The following is a 24,889-nucleotide window of genomic DNA, read 5'->3' on the forward strand; positions in this document are numbered from 1 at the left end:
AAATGTGAAATACAGAATACTATTTTGTATTTTTTTTTGTCTTCTAGAACTCTAATACTTAAAATCCCAACGAAACAAAAAAACCCCACCCAAGACCTGTTTTTCCATTCTGCAGAGTAGTTCAGATGCTCTGGTAGGGCTCCATTCTTCTCCATTACTGATGTACTTTATTCCTTTTTGTCTTCATCAGTTGATTCAACTGTCCTCATTATAGAAAAAGCTTGTGTTTTTGAAAACTGCATTATGACTAACAAAAGGATGTCAAGTATTTGTACCGGCTAAAGGGGTAGGGATGGAGGGAACACAGAGCCTAAATACTTGTAGCTGCTAAGCAGTGTTGTCTGGTTTGTCGGCAATTTATCTAGTTATTTTATATATATAATTTTAACTGTAGAGTGCTGTTTCTGACGATGTTCAAGTCAAGGCACTCAAATTCTGTGGTTGTACTCTATTTTGGTTAGCCATTTCTGCTTATCTTGGGCACTTTGTCATAGTTATTAATAGAATTTCTGGTTATGCTCTAACTTGAATGCTGTTGGGAGTGAGAGAGTTGATATCCATTTTGCTGAATGGATCACGTTCTCCCGTGAAGTTGTTGTGACAAGTGTTTCTTACCACAACTGCTTTGCTGTCTGGGCTGTGTGGACCACAGCTCTTCGGGGATGTAAGAGAGGGTCTGGATTTCTGTGGTAGTTGCTGGTTCCTGAACGTGGGAGCTTTCCATCCTCTCTCTCACTCAGAAGGCCTGCCTCGGGTGTGTTTGTCATATTTTGTCTCCCCCTCTTCATATGTTGTAGGGGTTTTGACTTTTGTAATAAGAGGCAGTAAGAGCTTTATTCTTCCTACAAGGGGGGAAAGAAAAGCTGAACTGATGAAGCTCAGGAAAAATGGTTTTTTCCTTCCTGCAACACGTGGTAAGAAATATGTGTTAACTGGCATTGAATTATAATCACAAGATGTTCTTTGCAACACTTCATTTACTAGCAAATTAATGACTGGCCTGGATCAGCCTGCCCTTCCCATAATTATGAAGTATAATAATTAGAGAAGCAGTATTCCAAATAATACACTTTATTGGAACCCAAGATTTATAGAAAGACAGCATGAGCGGCTCTTAATGGGAAAGTAAATTCTGCAGGCTGGAGTTGGCATCAGCTTTGTCTGAATCTTCATTAGCCAGGAATACTCCACTGCTGATCAAGTTAAGAGCTATTTTAATTGTCCAAACAGATGTACTTTCTAATCTACCTTTTGATCTAAGAGAGCAAGTTGTTCCTAGAAACCAAGGACCATAATTTTACCTTCCTTGGGTTTTTCAGTGGTGTTTTTTTTTTTTTTTGGGGGGGGGGGGGGGGGGGTGTTGTACAGTTATAACACACTGAGGGGAAGCTCATAATGTGTTTTTTCCGTAATCGTCATATAGTGGATTTAGAAAAAGAATAAGAAAGCCAAATGGCATAGTTTTGATGCTATCAGGACACTTCAGGTTAGAAAACAGCAAACCCCAGGCTGTTTCTGACTAGATTGCCTCATAGCAGTGGGTACCGCTCAGCATTGTCTGGCTTCTGTCTGATTAAATGCAAATGGCTGGCTAAGAGTCTTGTTTCATACTTGTTGCAGCTGCGAGTAAACAACTGATTATTAATACTGATTAGTCATTACTGATGCTTCATAAATGTACTGCTGCATAAAGAACAGGAGGGAATGTGTGGCCTTCACTTAAGTCATGGTCTTCATAATTTTGATAGCGTGTTGTGAAGAAGTGGCTTCAAGTACTTCTCATAGGCTGGGCTCATCTGTTCAGAAAGAGAATGTGGAAGGGAATTAATCGTAATTAAGAAGAAGAAAAAGGCTGTAATTTTTTTCTTAAGAATGATCTCTGAAATATAGGAAGCTAGACTATTTAAACAAACCCAAACAGCCAGCTACTTCAGCTATGCGAGATCTCTTTCTCTATAGTATGTGCTGTCCTTCATAACCAGTACCCAATACTCATCCCAAATGGAACAGCATACTACTTAACTTCAAAAAATATGCTTGAACTTGAATGTTTGCTGAAGGCAAATCTTGTGTTCAGCTGTAGAATTTCAAAGGGTTGCTGATTACCACAGTAAAAAACTCACTTAAGGCAAAATGAGTTTTCAAACAGAGCAATAGGTATTTGCATCAAGCAGAATTTTACATTACTCCACATTATGGATGAATTAAGAAGTGAAAGTAAAGTGCTAAAGACCATGAAGGATGAAATTGCCTTGTTTAACATTTATACTCTTTCTGGTTAAACATATTATTAAAAAAAATATCAAGTATTGCACTAGTAAAAGTACCAGTGAATGGAAAATACCCTGCAATTAGTGTCTCTTGCAGCCATCTAGTGTTGTTCCATAATATATAAACTATGTAAACAGACTTTTGTTTTAGCGTATTTTGTACAATGTTAGCTCAGTCATATAAGTTTAAAAACCAAAACCACATTGGTGGCACGCGACTGCCCAGCTCCTAGGTACAAGCTCTAGTACTCTGGGGGCTGTAATTCATCGTTAGGTTAAATGTCTGAGCTAAGACTACAGGTGGCATAACTGGAGTATCACAGGTCATTGTTCAGAGTGAGATACTAAGAATTAAAGGCTCTTATTCCACTTACTTTTATCTGTATTGCTTTTATTAAAAGAAAAGCAAACAATTTCTGCTCTGGCTAATGCAGAAGTTGCCTGGCTGTAGTCCAGCTTTCATACCTGCTTGTTGGTCGGTGACTTCTGAGCCCACTCGTAAAGCCGTTGGTAAACCTGTCCGTCGTAGCTGCCAAGTGCAGAATTCAGGCTCTTATCTGTGAAGTCAAAAGCATCCACTAGCGGAACAGCATCCCTCCTAAGAAGTAGATGAATGACATTCACGTTACTGAAGCGGGTATTGCTTTGTAAGGGATGAAAATAAGTCAAAGGTAAACTTGAAAGTCAGTTGTCCAGGTTCCTCAGCCTAAAAAGCTTGTGCCAGTTTTTCCCTTTGCCTCCACTGTGGGGAAAATCCTGCTTGTTCTGATTCCTCAGAGGCATGTTCTACTAATGCCCTGAGTTGTCTGTACTGTTGAATGGGTATTTGCAGGGTCTTGTAATCACCTGGGGTCCGTCCCTAATTCAGGACTCAGTCTCATGTCAGATGTTTTCTCAGCAGACTCTGCCAGTTCTAGCTTTTGGTTTTTATCGATTTGTTTTGGTTTGTTTTTCTTATGCTGTGTGTGTTTGTCTTACAAAACGGAATAAGGTTGCTACTAGATTGATGTGAAGTGCTTTGCTAATCTTGAATGTTCATCTACTCTTAGGTATTTCTGTTACCTCATCATGGGGTGTCAAGGTCTTCTACTCTGTAAGAACAAAGCTACCCTGAACCGCACCAAGGGCCCATCTAGCCCAGGGGCCAATCTGACAGCAGTCACCGATAGATAGCTACAGCATAAGGACAAGTATGTAATGACAGCATTGTCTCCTAAGCAGGAGAGAGTTTCTTTTTCCTCATCCTCCCATCATCCTGGGTGTAGGAAGTCGTGCTGGCACCTGAGGTACACAGGTGCAAAGCGGTTTGCTCAAATGTTGGCATTTGCATCTACCAGTTCCTTTTGGGGAAAGGCTGTTTGGGGGTTGGGGAAAGGCTGGGGTTTTGCTACGGACCGGGAAGTGTTTGTATCCTTTCTACTAATTGTAAATAACTGACTCTAATTACCCAGGTAAATACCCACTCCGTTCTTGAATCCTGTTAACAAGGCATGGGCTAACGCAGAGAAGTTGCAATGAATTCCAGAGACGACAATGTGTTAGGCTTTTGAAAATGTTATGTTAAGCTTATCGCTTAACTTGAAATTTGCCATCAGTTCTGAAAACGCTTGCTGTTTGGCTCAGTTCAGCTCTTGGTTGTGGTGTATTCTTGTTTCTCTCTAGGTGGCTTAAGTAGAATTTTACATATGGTAGCAACTCGCTTCTCCGCGCTGTAAGTTAATCTGTTCTTAACAAACAGCACTGACTAGTGAAAGATGAACCCTTTGTCAAAAAGCCTTTGTGAGTGTTGTGGTACGTTAAAAACTTAGCATATCTCAGAATTCACAAAGTTAGTAATAACTGGTGTCGAGCAGATGCATCTGAGCTAGCTGTAGGCAGGATTGTTTGGGTACCGGTTGCAACTCAGCCATGGCAACAGAGTAGGCTGTATTAGCTGTGGCTTAAGCAGATTTTGCAGTGTATGATCGGTTGCTTTGGCTGCTTCCTGCCAGTGCTGGTCTGACTACATATTTTCCTGCTTTTGCTCTACTGCAAATGGTAGAAAGTGTTCAGGATTTCTTGATTTATAATTTAAGCTTTCATGTTACAGAACTTTAATTTAGAGATTGCAGAGGAGCTGGACGCTTAGGTCTGTTTTGCAGTGAAAACGAGTTCTGTGTAGATGTTTCAATCAATTTCTAGTGCTGCCAGGCAATGAAAATAAAAACCAAATGAGGTGAATTGACTTTGGAGATGTTGCCATAGGTACAGCAGCACCATTTTATATCTATCACAGGGACGAACTGTGTATCCTCTCTCATGCTAGAGCAGCTCACCGAATGACAGCCAGGAGGTCCAGGTATGATGCTGTGACCATGTCCATTTGAGCTCCAGATATGTATCCATCATGCAAGAAGACTCCTGCATTTGAGAAGATCCCGTGTAATGCAAAGAGGTCACAAAGATGTTTCATAATCTTCTGGATGCCAGCCTTGGTCTCCAGTTTTTCCACAGTTTCTGCAAAGTTTTTCACTGTGATGTAGTGGCAGTGAGCCTGGAAAACAAGTGCAATCAACAGTGAATACACCTCAAAACACTTTTAGTAGGCCAAGTGACTCAAACGTTCTTGCAAAGAATATAAAACCTTTTCACTTCCCTGGCACTTTTCCAGTCTGTATTCTTTGTTTGCTGCTTGACCAGGACTTTTGCATTCATGTCTTACAGCGACAGTAGAGGAGAGGATTGGGGGTGTAAACAGTCAACACTGTGGTATTTGTAAACTCTAGAAAACCACTTCAGAAATCATGGTAGTACTTATTCTAAATATTTCTGATGAATACCCCAAAGAGTTTGTGTGATGGAAACAAAATGGAACGTGCTTGTGTTGACCCCTAGCAAGTGAATCTTGGTTATACATCAACAGGAGAAAACTCTTCTGTTGAAGGCCTTGGGCTCATGGTACATTGGGCTGTGTCTATAGGGCTTCAGCTCTGAAAATGTCCGTTGTCACAGAAGAACAATGAAACTTACCTCTCGCTTTTGTGGTTTTAAGTAAACTGATAATTTCTGGGTCAGAGACCAGTAGAGTGTCTAACTGTCAAGTTAGAGAAATATTAGCTGAGGTCCAGAGCAAATGAAGCAGGCTGACTCCGGCTGTTTGTGGGGGTGACTCTTGTTATGCTGACATTACTGCGGGTGGTTGGTGGTGTTGGTATCTGCGTGGGTTCACTCCCCCACTGTACAGTTCTCCCCCCAGCTGTGGGTGTAAGCGCAGCACACCTGCACTGCAGCTCTTCCTGCCAGCACAGTCAAGCAGCGTGGAGGCCAGCGTGGACTGCAGAACCTGCCTGAGAAGCTGGATGTCTACTCAAGTGACTAACCCGTGTGGAGTCTGCAGCAAAGCCGTACCCAGTGTTTGAGGCACTCAGCTGAGAGCTGGCAGGCATCAGTTAGTATAGCTGCCATGCCAGTCGTGTGGGTGAGTCTCCAAGGAAGGGGTGGAATAAGAAGTAAATACAGAAGTGCCCCAAGAAGGCAACAGGCTATCAAGGTTTTAAAGTTATGGGGGAAACTCAAGGGTTTTGGGTGACACTTCCTCTCCCTGAAGTATCTAAGAAACTTTGGGGGCCCAGATCACATTTTGTGAAGAGTCTAGCAGCACAATGCCACGGACAATACCACAGCCAGCCCTCTGCATATGTTAGGCTCTTCAGAAATAGTTTATTTCTGACTAGTCCCATGTCTATGTTCTCCTCCTCGCTTCTCAAAGAGAGCTGGATTCCAGCTCCTCTGCTGACACCTGGTCTCCCTGCTTTTTAGTCCCGAGACCTTGGCCACCCATTTGAGTGGGTGCAGGAGGCAACAGCTTGTTCAGGTTTGTCTGCGGGGAGTGCTGGCCAGAGCCTTTTCTAGAGGTAATCTCAAATAGGAACATCTTGCTTCAGTTTCATTCCACTAAAAATGTATTTACATTTAAACAATAATTAGGAAAGTAATTTTTTAAAGTCACTTTGTTTATAGGAGGTCTCCTTTACTTTTGGGGCAATTACACAGTTTTTCTGCTCCTTTTCAGGCTTACAGCACTGAATACTTGCTGCTTCCACTGAGCCTGTGCAATTAAAAATGGGGGGTGACGCATGGCAGACAGATGACTGCAAAAAATGCTGCTGAGGTCAGGTCTTTGCTCCCTTACTCAGTGAGTTCTTGTTTTGAAGGGTTATAACCATGCTTACCGGTATGAGCGGACCAACACTTCCACTGGTTTTGAAACGATCTTGGCTGTTGCTGAGAAAGAGTTTGACTCATCAAGGACTTTGTTTAATTGACTGACTACGAGGGGGCTGTTCCCCACTATGAGATCACCAAGATGGTACCACCACAGTTAGGTATGTGTAGGGTTCCTTTTTCCCTGTCAGGGGCTTCTTGCTAAGTCCATTTCAATTTGGGTTGGCTCTGGCTGAATGGTAGATTACAGCAAGATGTTTTTCATTAAAAATTGAATGAAGTTAAAATTAGCCGTGGATCTGTTTCAAAATCTTCCTTTCCTCAGCTTAGGAAGGAAGGAAGGAAGACCTTCACCATAATTGTAGAGGAATTGCACTTAACTGCATATTAAAAAAAGATTTTTGTTTTTTGGAGATACTGAAGTATCAGTGGTTTGGGTTTTCATTTAAATGTAGGGCTTTTCTCCCCTCTCGCTTTCTTTTCTGTTTAGTTCGGTACTAACTAACCCCTGTTCTGGGGAACAAATGCTGCTATCCTGATCCTACTTCAGCTGAAGGCATGCTGGTTGCCTGTCTAATCCATGTAAACTGGGAGTTGGTTTTGAATCTCTTATTAATTTGACTTTGATTTGATTTTTCTTTCAGTAGTAATTAACATTGCACTTATCACTGCTTTTCATTGTTTTCCCTGCAGTTATCTTTCCTTGGGAGAGCGGTAGATGGAATTAATACCAGGCATGTTTCACTCTTGCTGTGACTCCACTAGCTTTCAGTAGGGTGGCTTTGGGGAGGCTTTCCTCTGGGAGCCAGAAACACTGGATTCTTATAAAAAGATGAGCGTTAGCTGGAGATGGTGGGTTCTTGTTGCAGGATACGGGCTGTCTGATTCTGCTAGTAGTGGCAGCATAACTGTGAATGTACTTTTTTTGTGTCTCCCTTTCATTTCTACTCCCTCTAGTCTTTTTCCAGCTGGCCTATTCGAACAGCAGATTGTTCAGATCAGGAATTGCTTCTTACTACGATTTTTCCACCATGCAGACCGCAGTGGTGCCCTGGTTTTTGTGGTGTCCCTTAGATGCTAACAGAAAACAATAAACAGCGATGAGACTTTAAGCTAATCATGCCGTTTCTGTTGCATATTGTATCATAAAGACAAATGTCAAATAAGCCGATAAATTTTGCTAACCTTCGCAGCCTGCGCCAGCTGCACTGTGCACTGGTTCCATGCGTCGTGCTTATTGACTCCAGACTGAATCAAGTCCTGTAGTTTAGTTGCTGTGCTGCTTAGGAGTCTGGAAAATTGAAAAAGCATATTGTGTATGAATATAGCAGCCCACATACACTCATTTCATACTCAGACTTGTGTGTGATTGTATGGCAAAATGGCATTTCTGACATTTGAAGTTGTCTGCACTCAGTATGGGCGAACTTAGATTATGCAAAACCTAAGTACAAACTGGGAGAAGCACCCAGAGCACCCCGGTACTGAAGGATTTCTGCCTTCTCAGCTTCCAGGGTAGTTTATCAGAGGGTCTGCTGAGTTTTTCTTGGGTTGTGTGTGTGTGCGGAGAGTTTGTAAAACAAAATAAAGCGGTGATAATATTGGACTGATGGTATGTTATGTTTCTGCTTTTCTACACAGGGATCCAAATCCTGCTTCCATTGACGCTGAAGCTTTCGGAAGAATGGCTCTGTTTTCACACCAATTTGAATGACAGCAGGGTTGTCTGTCTGTTTACCTGGTTTTCAGAGATGATGCCTATATGGCCTATAACTGTGCACATAACACTAATGAGATCACTCACGATACCATTTTTATTTGTGTTGAGTACTTGAATGCGTAGTTGAAAGGCTACAGGCAGAATGAGAGGCTCTGTGTTTGCTGTGGTGTTAATTGAAAACAAACATCAGTTTCACAGGTATGTGAAATATGGAATATAGTTGTTAGGTAGCACGTGGCTTAAAAACTTCGGATGTTCTGAATGTGAAAGCTTCGTATTGAACGTTTGGCACGGCTGTTAATCCTGTGTGAGTCTTCCTCTTCTCTTTCAGGAGCAGATGGTGTCAATTCTTGTGTAACTTATGTTATTTTACCTCCCTTTAAAGCAAGGAAGAAGCTGAGCTCTTAACACATTTCTGATGTCAAAGAGAGAAACCCCATTTCCCGTCCTCCGTACTGACCTGACTGCCATGTGTTGATAGGCCTCAGTGTAAATATCTGGACTGAGAAAATCCAACTTGTTCTTGGCTGGACACTTCCCCGGTTTCACTGCAGCCAGGTAAGTGACAGATGGCGGAACAGGCTGGCCAGCGCTGGCTGCCATGAAGCACTTAATCAGGAACCTGGGAAGAGGGTAACAGTCAGAGCAGGGTATGGTTGTGATCCCCACGCAGCAAATGGTCATGCAAAAACTATAGTGGGCTTGGGTGAGGAGCAGCAAGGTGTGACCCATCCCATCACTGGTGCAGAATGGACTTGAACAAGTAACGACATTTTGTTTTGCATGTTATTCGCAATAGCCTGATCTGTGATGGGTCTCGGGGGTAGCCTGTTTACTGTATTTCATGCTACAGCAATCTGTAGCGATGAATTTTTAGGAAGAAACTAGCTGTGGCTATTAGCAGTCTCAGCAGCATGGTGACTAGATACATTATCAACTTTGCAGCCTGAGTCTTAATGCTCTGGGAGTCTTAATGGTGGTTTGGTCTTACCCTCTGTGATCCCCAACACACAGTCACATTAGCAAATATGAGAACCTTTCCTGAAGCTAAACATGTGTCCAAGGAGCATTCCCCACTCCCTTAATTTTTTTGGCACCTCTGTTATGACGTAGAGTGACCAGGTCTGGAAGTAAAAGGTTACAGCATTTCTTTTGACTTTGCTATTGATCTTGCAAGAAGAGACAGTAATGAGTGCCCAAGTGTCTGCATGCAAGCACGCAGCTATCTGGTAGCACCTCTGTCCCTGGGAAGTGTACTGTTTTTCTCCTTCTAGTAAAAACACACGTTATTAAAAGTTCAGGCAGCTGTGGTTTCTGTCTCCTGTATTTCATCTACTCTGGATAATCATCCGTCTGCGTGTTTGGAGGAAGGTGCTGTTCTTGGAGCGTGACTCATCCGCTTTCAGTATCCGGCAACTTTGCCTTCTCTGAATTAACCTCACTTTACCAATACTGTGTTACATCAGTTGCTTAAAAAAATAAACCACAAAACTTGTGTAGCAATGCTTTTGCTGCGCTACTAGACAAAGAGGAAAATGAGGTTATGCAGAACAGCACCTGCATACATCCCCAAACGAAAAATAGAAGAGATAATCCAATTCCCACACACCTCCATGCCTGTTAGACAGAAGACATGAATAGTTTATGTCCTGAGTTGTATTTTTAGAAGATGCTGTGAGAAAGGAGTAACTGGTTTTACTGGTTTTGGAGAAGAAGTGGTAGAGGTAGGATAAATGAGGGGGCAGGCTGTTAGATGAACAAATTTGAATTGTTACCTGGCAGTTTGCAGGAGCAAAATGGTGTTTTCCCCTTCATAAATACAGGAGGCAAGTATTTTAGTATACAAGGAAGGGAGTCCACTCAGCAAGGAGTAACCGTGTCCCCCGCATGCCCGGAGGCAGATCTCCACCGCTGAAGTGCAGTACTGAGTAACCATGGCTTTAAAGCCCGAAGAAAATGCATGGAGCTGTTTAAAAAAATATAAGGCAGAGTGTTAATGGTGGAAGCGTTCTAAAGCAATCCTCAGAATAAGTTTTCTTTTTTGATTTTGTGCAATTTCTGGGCATGAAATCCCTGTCAGAGCCTCCTTTGCATGCTGGTGTAGCACCCAGCTCCCTGAACCTGGCCTTTGGTTTCTGCCTGGGATGCTGCACGCCCTCATGCTGCGCACGCTGTGGTCAGTTTATGCATTTCTGTGTTTCTCTCAGCCAGCAGTGGCTTTGGCAGCCCTTGGTCAGAGCATGTTTTCATTTCAGGCTTCCAGTTGCAAAATGTTATGTTCTATCTAAAAAGTCACATTTTTGGTTTTGGCTCAGAAGTGAATATTTGCATGTGCATTTGTAGATGGAGTTGTGAAATAACACTTTGCGCCACCAGCTACTTAGAACAAGGTTTTTATCAAATGGACGTGCTTTTCAAGGACTTTTCACTCTGCAACAGTTCCTAAAGCCAAAAATTTGGGCGGTAAAGCGAATGCTGTTGCTGACCGGTTGCGGACCTAGGACAAGCCATTTGATCTCTTAGTGCTTCCTCTTTCTCCAGTTACCTAGTGGGGAGAGCAATGCTTGTCCAGTTTGCTAAAATACTTTGATATTCAGAGATGAGCAGTGCAGACGAAGTGCAAACCGGCTGTACGAGCGAATCCTGCTGCAGCTCACCTCTGGCAGCGTGTCGAAGTTCTTCCTCTGGATCTCTCTGTACCCCCTGTCAAAAAGCTCCTGCAGGTAGTCGTTGATGAAATGAAAGGCATAGGCTGCTGCCAGCTGGGGCAGCAATTTCTCTTGCTGAGTCTGGTAGTCAAGGATTTTTGCTTCTTGTTCCCTGTTGGAAGACAGCTGATGAAGTAGGGAAAGCACGGACACAGGTGTAGCTACTGTTAGTTTACCTATTGCATAATGAAAAACGGCATTTTGCATTACCAAGAAGCAGTATGTGAACAGGACTGAGCCAATCTCATGGCAGCAAATCTACCCAGCTTGCTAGGCTGTTGGAGAAACAAGTCCAACTAGGAAAAAAGTGATTTTTCTGCTCTGTTGGTGAACCAGCCTAACAGAATAGAAAAGGCTGCAACGTGTGATCGATCGGTCAGTACAGAGGGGGAGCAGGGACGGCGGGAGAGGACGAGGATGAAGCCTTCAAGGGCAGCAAGCTGTTAGGTGTTATAGGGGAGGCAGTGGCACTGCACCCTGAAAAACTTGCTTTTCAAACTGGATCTTGTTGCCCTGGGTGTAGATAGATTTCTCTGAAAATATTTGAGTCTAAATTATTTTAAGCTTTCTGAGCTTTCTTTAGATGTTCTCTACCGCTTTTGCTGTGGTTAGTACACTTAGGACTCCAAATGATGGAATTGGTTATTACAATAGTTCAGCATGCTGTGCTCTTGTGTTTGGGTTGTGTTGGAACCAAACCACGTTCTCATTAGGATCTTCTTGCTTTTGAAAGGAGATTTAAGTGGAAATTTTTGAAATCCATTCAAATGAAAAAATTTGTTTAAAAATTACAGGGATTCTTCCCAGGCTAATAAAATTCAGTGTTGTGAAGGGTGGATATTGGAACTGTGGATGTTGGAAGATATTTTAATGTTGTGTCCACTAGTAGGATGCTGTGGAATAAGAATTCAGCAACTTGTCTGCTTTGTCTGGATTCTGCTAAGTTATGGAATTACACGGGAAGGCCAGTTATAAGAAAAATCCTGTGTGGACTGCTGAGCTATTCAAGCTATGAAACTTATCTCAGAAAGAACTGTAAACATTCTCTTGTACTTTGACTGAAGCTCATTAATGTAAATAATGGGGAGGCATGTTTGTAATACCCTATCTGGGCCAGGAAATAAGCCAGTGATGTGCTGAAAGATAAGATGAAAAGTAGAAATACAGACTGGTGTGGGGGAAGATGGTGTATGGTCCCCTTCCCGCCGCCGTGGACTTCCGTGACATTACCCAGGCTTTAACTTGGACTGCCGGCGAACCACAGAGTATCGGATGGCAATGGTGCAAGCTTTCATTAGAGGTATTATAACTTCATCTAAAATGAGGGAAATGCGCACTGTAGTCATTGTGAAATAATTAATCTTCTGTGACCCCCGTCTTACATAGGTGCCATCTGGTTGAACCTAGAGTAGAGAGAGGATGTTAGATAACACCTTCTTCAATACATCAATACTAGGATGGTTGTGTAATCTCTACGTGTAGAATAAAATGGACATCAAAATCCTTCACTGAATGCAAAACTAAATATTTTTATGTATGATGGATGAAACATATCCATTTGAAGAGACAAACTCTTGCTGCTTCTGGCTCAGAGAGGTTCTGCCTGCCCCGTGATCCCCAGCTTCTGCACGTGGAATTCCTGACACCGAGTTTCATTGAGGATTCAGGTAACTTCTGCCCTTGATAAAACCGCAGAGACTTACGGACACCTCAAAGGAAGATTTTTGTCCTAAATTTAGGCAGGTCCCTGCCGTCTCTCTGGCTATGCAAGACAGTCTGACGGGTGAGTCTGATGTGAGTCCCTACGTACCTCGCAAAACTTGTTCAGCATATTCTCCCTGGGGACACGCACGTTCTGCAGCATGAGGTAGCCATTGTCAGTGTGCTCAAAATTCATTTTGGGACCGATGTCTCCAGCAGTTATGCCTGCAGCGGGAGAAAACATGGCCTGCTTACTTCCACTTGAACTTCTTTCTCCCCATTTTGCAGCAGGCTGGGGATCTCAAAGGAAGGGTGCATTCAGCTCTGCTTCTTCCCCAGCATGGGTGATCTTGCCTGAGGGATGAAACAGGCATTTGAATGCCTTGTGGTTTTTCTGTGATCCATCTGTTACTGGCGTTGGCTGGGGTCAGAATTGAGGTGTTAATGTAGAGGTGATCAGAGCAGCTGGGGCTTCTGGTTAAGAGGGCTTAGGATGCAATAAATCTTCCTTTAGATGAAAAGGTTGGGGTTAATGATAGCTATGCCTTGGGTATCTGCCTCGGTTTGGTTTTGGCAATTAAAACTCTCTATGCTCATTCTCCCTGGGCCCAACGTTTTAGAAAACATTTAAGGGTAAAATAAGCAGAGCACCTGCACAAGTGCTGTGATGTCTGGAGCCGTTTACCTGGGCAGAGTGAATGGTCCTGAAGGCTGCGTATCTGCACGATGAAGGGATGCACGCCGTAGCACTTCCCGTGGACGTACAGCTGAGCAAAGACCACTGTGTGGGTTGCTGACCTTCCCACTGCGAGAAGAAAAACAGCCCCGTTCCCTTAAGACAAGGTACAGCACAAACACTTCCACGGTTAACAGCAGTCAGTGCTAATCGTGTGTTAGGTCTCGCTAACATATGGGTCAGGGTAGGTGTGATCCACAGATGCTGGAAGCTGGTGATTGCCTAAATCTGTTCTGAGCCTGCTCTTGGCTCTCGGAAGTTGCATCATCCTTCTGCCCCTGCCACTGCCCGTGAGGCTTGGATGAACAGTGTGCACCAGCACGTGAGAAAAAATAAGTAGTTAAAGTTCATGCCGTGCTGAGAGAGCAGGAAGTGCTGTGGCTGTTGGTGTAACTCCGGCTATTTTCTGTGAAATACCTTCCTGAAGGGAACCATGAATTTCACGCTTCAATCCTTTATGCTGAGACTGGCTGATGACTTGAATCCTTTATGCTGAGCCTTTATGCTGATGACCTCCCTGCAGTTTTTGGTCGTTCGAGTATTATTTACAAAGAAGAGAAGATTGATTCCTGCAGAGGCAGGAGATTCCCTGAATGAAGTTCTCCAGCCCTTGCCACCCAAGGGCTTTTGACAGATGATGGTGGCTCCCTTCTGGCCTTTGAACTTGTACAAAACCCTTTGGTCTCTTACTTCATCTCAATGTGTGCATCTCTTAAGTCCTCTGCTAGCACCTGGGTCCTCAAACATGGAGCTTGAGTAGGGCAGGCCGAGTAACCGAAGGGGGCAAATGAGGAAAACCAAAATATTGTGTGTGGTACTTACTGTCTCCAGGCCACCACTTCATGGCAGAGATCTTTGGTGTGTTCAGTATAAACTCTTGTGTAGTGATATCAAAGACTGCTGTTGTTTCCAAACCCTGAAGATAAGTTCCTTAAACAAAAAAAAAGTAATTGTATATATATCTATCTCCTGGTGTATCACAAGGGTGGAGAGAGTGGAGGATCACTGGAGGCTGGTGTGGGTATTACCAGGGTTTTGTGGTTTACCCTTCTGACGAGAACCGTGGGATGATGGATGCTCCCAGCAACCCCACACCATCTCCTGCAAAGATCTCTTGAGCCACATGGTACTCAGGAAAGCTGCCTGGTTCATGGTGACAACCATCAGCTTGGGCAAGCTGCCTGGCTGATCCCCTCCACCGATGGTGACCGCCTGGTATCTAACCATGAGCTTTCACCCTCACTCTTGTTATTTTTTCCACATCAGCAAAACCAACGCCAGCACATCTCCAGCTTGCAGAGGCACGCTGAGGACATCAGCCTCTAACACGTAGGTGGCACTCCCCTCCCCTCTCCAGCCACCCCTGTCCCAGTGAAGCACGGACAGCTTGAACTCAAATTCCCCCACAAATCTGGGCCAGAGCCTCTCGTCCTACAGAAATGCTGCGTTTTCTTTGCAGCCTTACCGTGCCCCAGTTCAGTCTGGGCGTAGCTTCCAATGAGCTGATACTGGGTGGCCAGAGGAATCCATTTGGCGATCTGTTTGTCAGAGCCCAGCATTGAAATACTTCTCGTGAAGATGCGGTGAAGGAGAAATGCGACGTCTCCTGACAGTGCCCTGCGGAGAAAGCACAAGGGGTATTTTTACACGGATGAAGTTCCAGGGATGTGATGAGTGAGGCAGTGACACTGTGGCGGTCACCAGACAGTACCACCTGCTGCCTTTTGATTTCTGCATTATCATACCTTACCCAACACCCAGCATCAACACAGTATTGCAGGAAAAGCGCTCTTCCAAGCTGCTTTTGTTCTTCTTTCATAACATAGTTTGCTTAAGTGTTGCTGGCTCATTATTTCACTTGCTCTTAGAGGAATTCTCTGTTCTGAGTAGCAGATGCTGAGCTCCTAAAAACACAACCCAGCTCCAAAGCTCCCGTGGCTCTGATAGCTTGTGAGCCCTTCGTATTTTTATTTTCCTTTATGGGATTTTTTTCCTGATTATTTAAGTCCCATTTTAAGGCTGAGCGAAAAAAATCCCACCACCCTGCCCTAAACCCCCCAAACCCTGGCACTTCACTGTGAGGCACATTAGACTGAATTACACATGTAGGCATCCGAGACCTGGATTTCCTGAACCTTCCCATTCCGATTCTGGGGAAATACCTCAGTACGTTGGGTTTGTTGCTGTATTATTGCCTGGGTGTTTGCTGTCAGTCACTGTCAGTGAACAATACTGGGGTTCATGGGGATTTGGCCTGACTGGAGATGTTTTTGTCTTGTGGAACAATTCAAATGCACCCTTTTAACACCTGGTTTATTGTCTGGTCAGGTCCTTCGCCATCGCCAGCTGATAGCGCTGCATACATCCTAAAAAGCACTATTCCAGAAGCTGTGTATGGGAACTTGGGTGCCGTAATTTCCATGGTGCAAATCAGAAACTCGTATGTTTTAAGATTTTTTGTGTGTGCGAGAAATCCTAAGAAAATAGGAGGAATATAGTCCCTCTTCCTGGGACTCCTCAGAATATGGTTGAGTCGCCTTGCAGATACAAGTACATGTCCTCTCGCACCTAAAAATAAGTGGCTGTGCTTTGTGTGGTAGCTTTGTGTGGCTGTCAGCGTGTTCCTTTACTGCAGTCCTCTAGTGAGCATCTCATTCCAGGTTGATACCTTTTATTTTTAACAAATGACTGAGCCCTTTCTTTTATACTGGCCCTGAGAGAGAATCAGTCATGCAGAAAAAGTGGGGGGGAAAAATATGAAGAAAGAAGTTAAAGGGAAATTGCTTTGATTAACAGAGAAAGGCTTAACGAACCCTTGGCAGCCCATCCAGAAATAATGGTACTTTAACTGCCATTTAAAAAAGCTGGCTTTTAAATGTGTGCAAGTGATTCACTGTGTCTGGCACCAGGACTTTGTCAGTACGAGCTCGGCGCTCACCTGGTGTTTCATCCGCAAAGCGCGGTGCTGCCAGGCAGGCTGCGCTCCCAACCCCGCCGTCAGCATCGGGGGCCTGATGGAAGCAAACCTAGGTGGGAGAGGCCGTTGTGTTTTGTCAGGTGTTTTAAATCTGCTGAGATTTTTTTTTTCTTCTGAGGGAGGAGTGGAGAGCTGCTTTTTATTGGGAATATAATGATCAGGTCCGGGAGCTCTTGATGGAAGATTTCCCCCTTTATCAGTCCCACTCGCTGTAGGCGGCAAAGAGCTTAGCGTAAGAAATGATAATCTGTTTCGTATGATGAAATACTGGGAAGTGACTTTGAGTGTCAGCGGTGATTTGTAAGGTGCAGGCATTGCCCTTTTGAATGACACTTTTGAACTTGCACCTCCTTACTGGGTATGTAACCCCCCCAAACTAACAGTGTGCACCAGGCAACAGCAAACCGGTGCTTTTATTTAGCAAAGGGGGAAAGAAGGAGGGGCAAGCAATTAAAATGTGGAGCTGAACCCCATGCAAAGTGTTAAGAATTTTTTTTTTAAGGAAAAGATTGTAAAAAATATTTTATTCCATTTACCTACAAACTAAGGGGTGTTTTTTTCTTTTTTTTAAAAATACAATATGGGTTTTCTAGATAGAGAAAATACCATTTTTAATTTATCTGGAAGTCAGTAACATAACTGAAACAGCACCACTTCCAATTCTGGTTATACATTTAAAAATGTCTGAGGGGTGGTATGAGAGCTGTAGCACAAGTAAGGAGCTGGCTGAAGTGGAAATGTCACGTTGGGGATGTGAACTGCTGTGATCTATCACGCTGTACCCGTGTGCTGCTCTTTGAGAGGTTCCCTCCGTGTATCAGCATCTTCCCTTTTCCTGTGCGTGCTGCTAAAGTAAAAACCTGCAGCACGTTTGTATCAAAACCTTCTGTCAAATGTTGATCTCTCCCAGCCTTTGCTAAAGCCGATTCTTGTTGGCATACAAAGCTTTCAACAACAAATTAGTTGTACATTTAAAAAAAATAAATAAAAATCACCTGTAAATGTACTTATATTCAGGTCCGCTCTCAGTCCATCCCATCTCGTGCATCTTTTTCTGGAGGTGAACAGCCTTTCTGACTGCTCCTTCGTACCTCTCATTCTGGCTCTGGAAATACTGATTTTCTCTGCTAAATACAGGGTCGCATTCGATAGCTTCGACTGCAAAGCAACACAGAAGAGTTGGTTCTCTCTGATGGCTGTCACGCCTAACTCTGAAAAGCGGTGGGTTTGGGGAAGGGAGAGGGGAGTGGAAGCAAGTGGGCTTGAAGGAGGGCTCTGTGGAGTGGAACTGGTGACCCTGGAGAGTAAGGCACCGTCCCTGGTCAGGGTGTTGGAGGTGACCTTGTGCCTCAGACAGAAAATGCCATGGATCCCTCTGTCTCCAATTGCTGTTCCCGTGCTGTGACGGCAGCAAGAGCTGCAGTTAGCCGGGTTTTGCCCGGAGGACGGCTAACGGCCGGAGCTGCCGGCTGTCCCTCTCAGCACCAGCGTGTTGGTTCGGGACTTCACCAGCCCTTCGCAGCGTTGCGAAGCGACTCTTGGGTTTGGTCTTTCTGTGTCAGCCTGAATGCTCCCGCTGCTCCCTTTTTGCCTTGAAAACTTCGAGTCCATTCACGTTTAAGGTTTTACTGAACTCCAGTTGCACTGTGAAGAGTCCGAACCCAGTGCCCTGTGCCATTTTCATTTGATAAGGGTATCATATGGGGATAGTTACAGAGACCAAAGAGCTTGCTTTTTTTTTTTTTCTCTGTTCCTTCTGAGCACACAGTCATTTTTCGGCACACCCATCACGAGTGAGAGCAGCTCAGCCTGGCCAAGCCAACCCATGCGAGGAGTCGCCACCCAGATGAGCCCGCGGTGCCAAGGAGGGTCATCGAGCTGCGGTTCATGCATGGTGTGCATTGCTGCGCAGCAGCGCTAGCCCTCGCGCGCATCCCCCTCGCACAGAGACGCCTGCCTGTGTGACCCTCCATCCTTGTGTTCCAGTTTAACCAGTCTTGCCAGAGATACTGGGGGTGGGAGCAGGGAAGGGGAAAAGCTTCAGACAGCGGGAGTGGCTGCGGAGGAGTGGTGTTGATTTACGCTAGCAGGGACGCCAACTCCACGCTCCCACTTTTTAAGAGATGGGAGATAAGCGAATACTTGGGAGCACAGAACCCACCATGCAAAGGAGGAGCAGAGACAGCGGGGACGTAGGCATGCTCTGTACCAGCCCGCAGCCAGGGACCTCGTAAGGCTCACTCACCCACCGCCCTCCGTATCCGAGTGTGCTCCGCACCGCCGTCCAGCTGGGCCGTCAGCTTTTCCACGCTGAAGGAGGCCGTTTGCCTTTCGCTGGCGAGGTCGGGATTCACGCCGCCGAGGACCGAGCCCTCCGAGTACTTGCCGGTCTCCAGCAGAGCCATCCCGAGGCTGAGCTGCTCTGGGAAGGGATGGGGCTCGTCAGGCGCTGGGACCCCTGCGGTGGGTGGTTGATGAAGGTGTTGGGCGCAGCGAGGAGCGGTTTCAGTAGGTTGGCCAAGAGGTTGTACCTGCACAGGCAGCCTGGGGTGTGGCTCCCTGCGCTGCCGGCACAGCTACTGCAGGGCACTGTGCTCAGCAACGTAGTTGTAGGAGTGTACTTCGTACATAAATAGGCACGTTTCCGTGTTAGTTTACAAAAAAACAAACAGGGTTGCATGAATATTTAGGCACTGCCTTGTCCTCATTGCAATGAAAATTTACGGAACTTTTAAGAGCCCAAAATGCAGGTTTTATGGTATTTTTTTAAACATAAAATATTTTTCTTTCACCAATCCCCAATATTTTATGAGAAGTTACTGCTGGAATATCCCACAACTATGTGTTAATGTTTAAGGGAGTTTCTGGCCCTGGCCCGTCCCCCCCCACGCTGGGTGCTGCTGCCCAGCCAACGGGCGCCTGCCAAGAGGCTTCCGGAGCTGCGCTCGCAGGCGCTGGCAGCTCTGCCCATGCTGCCTCCGTCCTGCTTCCTGCGGGGCTTGGCTTTACATTAACTCCTAACTTTGTAATTCCCGTGTTAGCAGGATTTGTTGCAGGATACTAATAAAAAAAAAAGTGTGGTGCGTGGAAAATAAAGCAGATTTTTCCCCTTGAAGAGGCTGCCTGCCTTCCGGAACTATTTTTAATGCTGTAATAAACTTAAACTCTGAAACTCTTGCAAATACATACTTAATTCCTGCTTTTTGGATATCCAGACCTTTAATTCAAGGTGTCTTATTGTCCAGGGAGGGAGAAAAGCCTCGAAGCAGCGTGCTGAGTACACAAGATTGGAGTTACTCAGACCTGCCCTTGAGCTGTCCCAGGAAGCGCTGGGCTCGGCGCTGGAGCACCAGGACGGCTCAGCCACCAGCTCCCTCTTCCGTGAGGCCGCCTAAGAAAAAACCTGCGTGTCTGTCCGCTATGTGCAAACGCAAAACCCCACGTACCTTCTCTCACGCGTCCTTCGGGGAGCCGTCTGGCAGCTGCCTGGGCCACGCTCCCGGCGTCCCCGCTGCAGGGACCTTGTCCCGGGGGCCACGAGAGCTTGACCCAGCCCATGGGTGTTTCTGCGTGTGCGCGGCAGCGTGCCGGAGCTGACCTCTGCAGGCAGTGGCCACTGTGTCTGCTGGGTGTAAAATCCCCCAGCTCCCAGTGCCTAAAGGGCTGGAGCCTCTGCATTTTGAAAACTGCTATTTTTCTGATCTCACTTCAGGCTATTTGTGCGCTGGAGGCTGCACTTCCAGCTCCTTTGCCAAAGTGGCACCCTGCCCCTGTCCCAGTATTTTTTATTCTATCTTTTTGTAGTCTGTATAGGATGCAGGAGACCACCCCTCGGGCTCACCGCCGCTTGACCGTGGATTTGACTTGCTCAAGGTTTTCCCGGCTCAGTTATGGCACTGCCCTCAGCTCTTCCCACAGTTTGGGGTGCAAGCCAGGAGACCGGGGATGTGCCTCGCAGGCTGGGGGGCGGAGGGAGCTTGCCAAGGGGCGCACGCTGCCTTCATCTCTGGTGATCCTGAATCCATCCCCGCTGCAGTCTGTCCTGCTGTCTAGTGGGCAGGAGCTGGCAACTCACCCCCCCACACACCCCACCCCCCCGGCCACATCAGTATGAGCCTGATGGGAGAGGAGTCCCTCCTGCCCACAGTTCATCGATGAGTCTGTGCTGCTCCTTCAGACCTGCTTGTCTCTCACTGGAAACCGCTTTGTCGGGGAAGGAGGTAAAACAGGTGGGATTCACTGTGCCGTAGAGTTGCTTTCACTGTGCCGTAGAGTTGCTTTAACACGGGAAGTTAAACAAAGGGTGGGAAATTAGATGTAGTATTGCATAATTATAATTTTAAGCTTGAGCCTGAGTGAACCAAGCCCAGCAGCCAGGAGGAGCAACAATAAATCAGAACAGCTGCTGTAATGCCATGACTGTGCTCACGGGCAGTGGATGGTGCATTAGGGATGAGTCTGGTGGATTGAAGATGCTGTATGGCTCTGTCACCCTGCCAGAGCAATAGGGCATCCTGCGGACGTGCTGCTTGGTATTCCAGTCCGTACCGCGCAGCATCTCATCCTACAGTGACTCGGGCTTGCCAGTGCTTGGGAGGCAGTAACATCGTTCTGAAGCTATCCATGGGCTTTCTCAATTTGCTCTGCTATTTTCTTCTGCTGGAGTCAGAAGCGCTCGGTCTTATGCTTCCTGAGCGCTGTTTGCAATTCAGCTAGCGGGTCTGGGTCTCCCGAAGGAAGGATGAGGGATGACAGGTTGGAAGAAGCCTGAACCTGTTTGCAACCTGACATTCATGCAGGCTTATATTCGGGTAGGCTCGGGTGCTGCCTGGGTAGGTCCTTGCCAGTCTGCGTGAGTGACGTCTGAGCTGGAGTGCCACTGGAGTGGCTCACCCGGCAGCGTTCTCATACGCCTCAGCTCCACGTGCCCGCGGGGTGCCCAGAGATCTCACAGGCTGTGGTGGGAACCAATAAAATCCACAAGAGCACCTGGTCATGCTGTGTTGGAACACACCATAATTCTTATGTCGCTGATAATTCTGCATTTTTCCCCATTTCCATAAGCCTAGATATCCCTGGTATCATGTCCAACTCACAGGTTTCACATGATGCTTTTATCAACACAAAACCTGTCGGTCTGTGGCAGTTTTAGATAATCTTGCAAAATTATCCAAATATAGAGAAATACCCAGGATAGGCGGAGGAGAGTTCCCGAGAAGGGGTGTTCAGCCAGGGCCAGTCTGAAGCTACCGCTAGCTTGAGGAAGAAAACCAGAATTTGCCATTTCTGAGGCAGTAATGAGAAGTAAATTAGGCAGTAAAATATGAGGGTTCCCTGAGAGGAAATTCCACTGCAGCAAACTATCTAGGAGCACTTCAGGAGTGAGTGCATAGGAAAAGAGATCTCAGCGTGACCTGGATAAATTGCAAAGCTGGTATTGAAAACTCCAGCAGTAAGAAAAATCCAGGCAATGGAGCAGTTTGTGCATAGCTAAAAGGCAACATATCTTTAAAGAACAGAGAGTATTATTTCTTACTCTCTTCCATAGAAGAGGAACTGCCACGATATGAACGACCGCTCTTGGCATCCGCGTGTGAAAGGAGGTGTATGATTAGTGTGAGCAGTCTTGGGGCATAGCCCATCGAAACCTCGCTGGCTGGGGCTGTGAAAGGTTGATAAAGCGTTTTACAAAATCCTGCCTGAGTCCCGTGGTCTCGTGTCTCACCAAAGGCCACGCTCTCCAGCGAAGACGTTTCCCTTTGTGTGGTTTGTGCCAAGAAATGAAGTACGCAACCCGCCATGGTGGGATAACAAGTGACCTATGATTGTCAGTGGCAACAAGGTGGGAAGATGTTTTGGAAACCTGACCCGACCAACAGGTTTAGTCAATGAGCCCTCATCCCTGATGATGGGCTGACTGCCCACACCAGTGCCGCAGGGTGTGGAGGGTTGGGAAGGCCGTGTACCTCCCGGTGTGGCAAACCCAGCGGATACGTGGTGTCAGAGAAACGCATCCAAGCACCATCTCTGCCTTGTTCTGAGCGGGGAGTTAGCATCTCTGCTGTTAAGGATCTCGCTAATGAGACAGAGAAGTCCTTTTCGTTTGCTTTGCTGCATTCAGTTCTAGTCTTGGCTCTCGGGGAGCACGGTGTGTGTGACCTGCACGTGTGAAGCATCCTCTCTTTTTCTTATCTATTTAATCTGTGGTCTTTGGTTGCTGCTAAAACACTTTTAAAATGTTTAAACATAACGAAGTGAGCTCACTAGTGTGAGGAATACCTTTCAGTTCAAAACTGAGTTTTAAAATTAATTCCCAGGGCAATGTGTTTCCTTGGCTTTGTGGGTCTTACCCTGCCAGGCAGGTGGGCATCCGTGGCCAGTTAGAAATCAAACATATGGGAAGTTTCAGTGCACAAAGCCTGAGTCCACAATTTTTGTGCCCTTAAACTTTCAGCAAACTGTGATGAAGTCTAGTGATAAGCAATGGGTGCAGCATTGGGTGCAGATGATAAAACCAGCTCATTGATGAGTAAGTTAACACAGCACTAACAAACGAGTTGCTGTCAGACTTCACTGATTTTTATGTTCAATCAGTTTATTTGGCTGTTGTCTGCTTGTATCCTTGGAGCTTTTTCAGTTCCTTGTGGAAAAAAAGGAAAACATACAATCATCGTTTAGTTTATTTCTTCAGAAGTGTCCACGTTAAACAGTGTGAGTTAATTAAGTAGAGTTGCATGACATATTTTTATATAAATGTATAAACACCAACACAGAATATAGACTATATACCACATAGGCAACATACACAGTGCAAAAAATCGTCTTCCATCAATACTCTGATAATCTGTATCTTCTGGATACACCACGTTTATTCAGGAATGTGTTTTAGGGGCATAGGGAGGAATTAATTTAAAAGAAAAGAGACACAAAGATACCCCAAAATCTTCCTGGTGATGCTTACGCTCGTGTTTCTTCAGGCGCCACCTCCACGCTGCCGTGCCATGAAGCACAAGAGCACGGGGGAAGGTTGCCCAGCCTCTGGGTCTGAGCCCAGACGGGGAGGCGGTTACCAGTTCGCAGGGGTGAGAAGAGCTGTCTTGGAAATTGCTGTGATTTTTTAAGCCAACACTTGAACAGTAAAAGCATCATTTCTCACGTGCCATCACGGAGGGCTGGAGCCTGCAGCTCCTGCCGGGGATGAAGCGCCGTGTGCCCCACTGTGTGCCATGGGGCTGCTACAGCCCGGCTCAGCCCCGTGGGAGCTCCCGGTGCCGGCTCCTTGCAGCCAGTTTGATGGGTCGGTGTGCGGACGTGGGGCTGGGTCCTGGCCCACAGTCCGCAGGGTCCCGGTGGGCAGCCGGGTCAGGGCTTTCTGCTGTCTCTTCACCGCTGGAAGGGTTTCTTGTGGCTGGCTCTGTTAGCTCAGCCTGAGTTAGGACAGTATGACCTGGCCCTCCCTTTCCCTTCTGGACACCCGCTGAAAGAGACCCAGACACCCCTTAGCAATCCCGGACTGCGTTGGTGTGAGCCCCACTCTGTGCTTGGTGGACACCACATCAAAGGGAGACGCCTTGATATTTTTTTTTCCAGATAATATTTGCATACTCAAGAAGACCACAGCAAAGTGTTTTCAACTTTTTCATTGCTGATCTGAGCACTCAGCTTACCCAGACCTTACTGGATGGCTCCCACCCAAGGACTTGCATAAATGCCCCTGTCCCAGCCGGGTGAGCTGATAACACTGATTTCACTGGTGCATATGGAGCGACAGATTGCCTCTCCTGGAGTGCATTTCCATCTGTGGCAAAATTACAAATTAATTTGCTGAATTTTTTTCAGCTCTTTGATCAAGGTTACTTAATCTGTGCCATAACCCCTCATAAAACCCCAGCACAGTAATTCTGGCTGTTATTTAAACTGGTGTTACCTATGGAGTATTATACAGCATTCTTTACAGCTGCGTGCAAGCATCCTTAGCAAAACCTTTTTTTTCTTGGAGAAATTTGGCTTCTTTTCCCCCTGAAAAAATGGTCGATGCTGCTTCTTCCTCATGGTTTTAATCATAACCTATATGAAAAGCTTCATGGTTAGAAAGGACATAATAGATCCTTTCAGATCTTCTTTGACCCATAGTGACCGTATGCACTGGATTTCTGAAATAAAAACTTGTTTAGAATAAGCATTATGAGCATGGGGCTTAAAAACACAGAGACAGTGCCTTGACATGGGGCTCTCAAGGACTGAAACTGAGTTAAGGGCTTTTATAGTCCAATCTGTCGCGGAAGCCCCATACCTGCATCACCGCTCTGGACACATGATGTGGCTCAGATGTTTTAGTCAAGCTGCCAGGTCGAGCAACAGCCCTCTGAAATGAAACACCCCACTGGACCAGGGAGACTAGGGAATGGGTTAGTAACTTTTTAATAAATATGTGGTAAACGCCCAGTTTCCCTTAATTTACGTATGGATCCACTGAAGATGTGGATAGTAGATACTGTTTAACCAGGTATTACCTTCCCAGCTGACCAGCTCCCTTGAGGCTTGCCATTCAAGAGCCAGCATTCAAAGGCAGTC

The 24,889-nt window shown here is 45.8% G+C and overlaps 1 protein-coding gene across 3 annotated transcripts; it reads right to left on the reverse strand.

Annotated features, from left to right (window-relative positions):
- Positions 1-1,362: 1,362 nt before the first annotated feature.
- Positions 1,363-19,840, reverse strand: ACOX2 (acyl-CoA oxidase 2). Of its 3 annotated transcripts, none has more exons than XM_009815745.2 (15): positions 19,762-19,840; positions 18,561-18,737; positions 17,311-17,473; positions 14,804-14,955; positions 14,161-14,268; positions 13,288-13,407; positions 12,712-12,827; positions 12,132-12,304; positions 10,851-11,013; positions 9,969-10,159; positions 8,654-8,815; positions 7,659-7,764; positions 4,586-4,803; positions 2,736-2,868; positions 1,363-1,796 (listed from the first exon to the last, which is right to left on the reverse strand). In XM_009815745.2, exons 2-15 carry the CDS (start codon positions 18,718-18,720, stop codon positions 1,734-1,736), a joined length of 2,028 nt encoding a protein of 675 aa, XP_009814047.2. In that variant the 5' UTR covers positions 18,721-18,737; positions 19,762-19,840; the 3' UTR covers positions 1,363-1,733. The 3 variants fall into 3 exon arrangements, with proteins under 3 accessions (XP_009814047.2, XP_059678983.1, XP_059678982.1); XM_059823000.1 differs by having other exon boundaries at positions 18,561-18,773; XM_059822999.1 differs by having other exon boundaries at positions 18,561-18,935.
- Between the last annotated feature and the right edge of the window lie 5,049 nt (positions 19,841-24,889).

The sequence above is a fragment of the Gavia stellata genome, chromosome 12 (assembly GCF_030936135.1).
Source record: "Gavia stellata isolate bGavSte3 chromosome 12, bGavSte3.hap2, whole genome shotgun sequence".
In the NCBI taxonomy this organism is placed as follows: domain Eukaryota; kingdom Metazoa; phylum Chordata; class Aves; order Gaviiformes; family Gaviidae; genus Gavia; species Gavia stellata.

What these genes read in the sequence shown, in the direction of transcription:
- ACOX2 (XM_009815745.2), bottom strand. Translation starts at nt 18,720, where the DNA reads ATGGCTCTGCTGGAGACCGGCAAGTACTCGGAGGGCTCGGTCCTCGGC. An exon ending in GAAGTGGTGGCCTGGAGACA is followed by an intron (nt 13,408 to 14,160) that starts GTAAGTACCACA and finishes TTCTTCTCGCAG; the next exon opens with TGGGAAGGTCAGCAACCCAC. An exon ending in AGTCACCGACCAACAAGCAG is followed by an intron (nt 1,797 to 2,735) that starts GTATGAAAGCTG and finishes CTTTCTGAACAG; the next exon opens with ATGAGCCCAGCCTATGAGAA.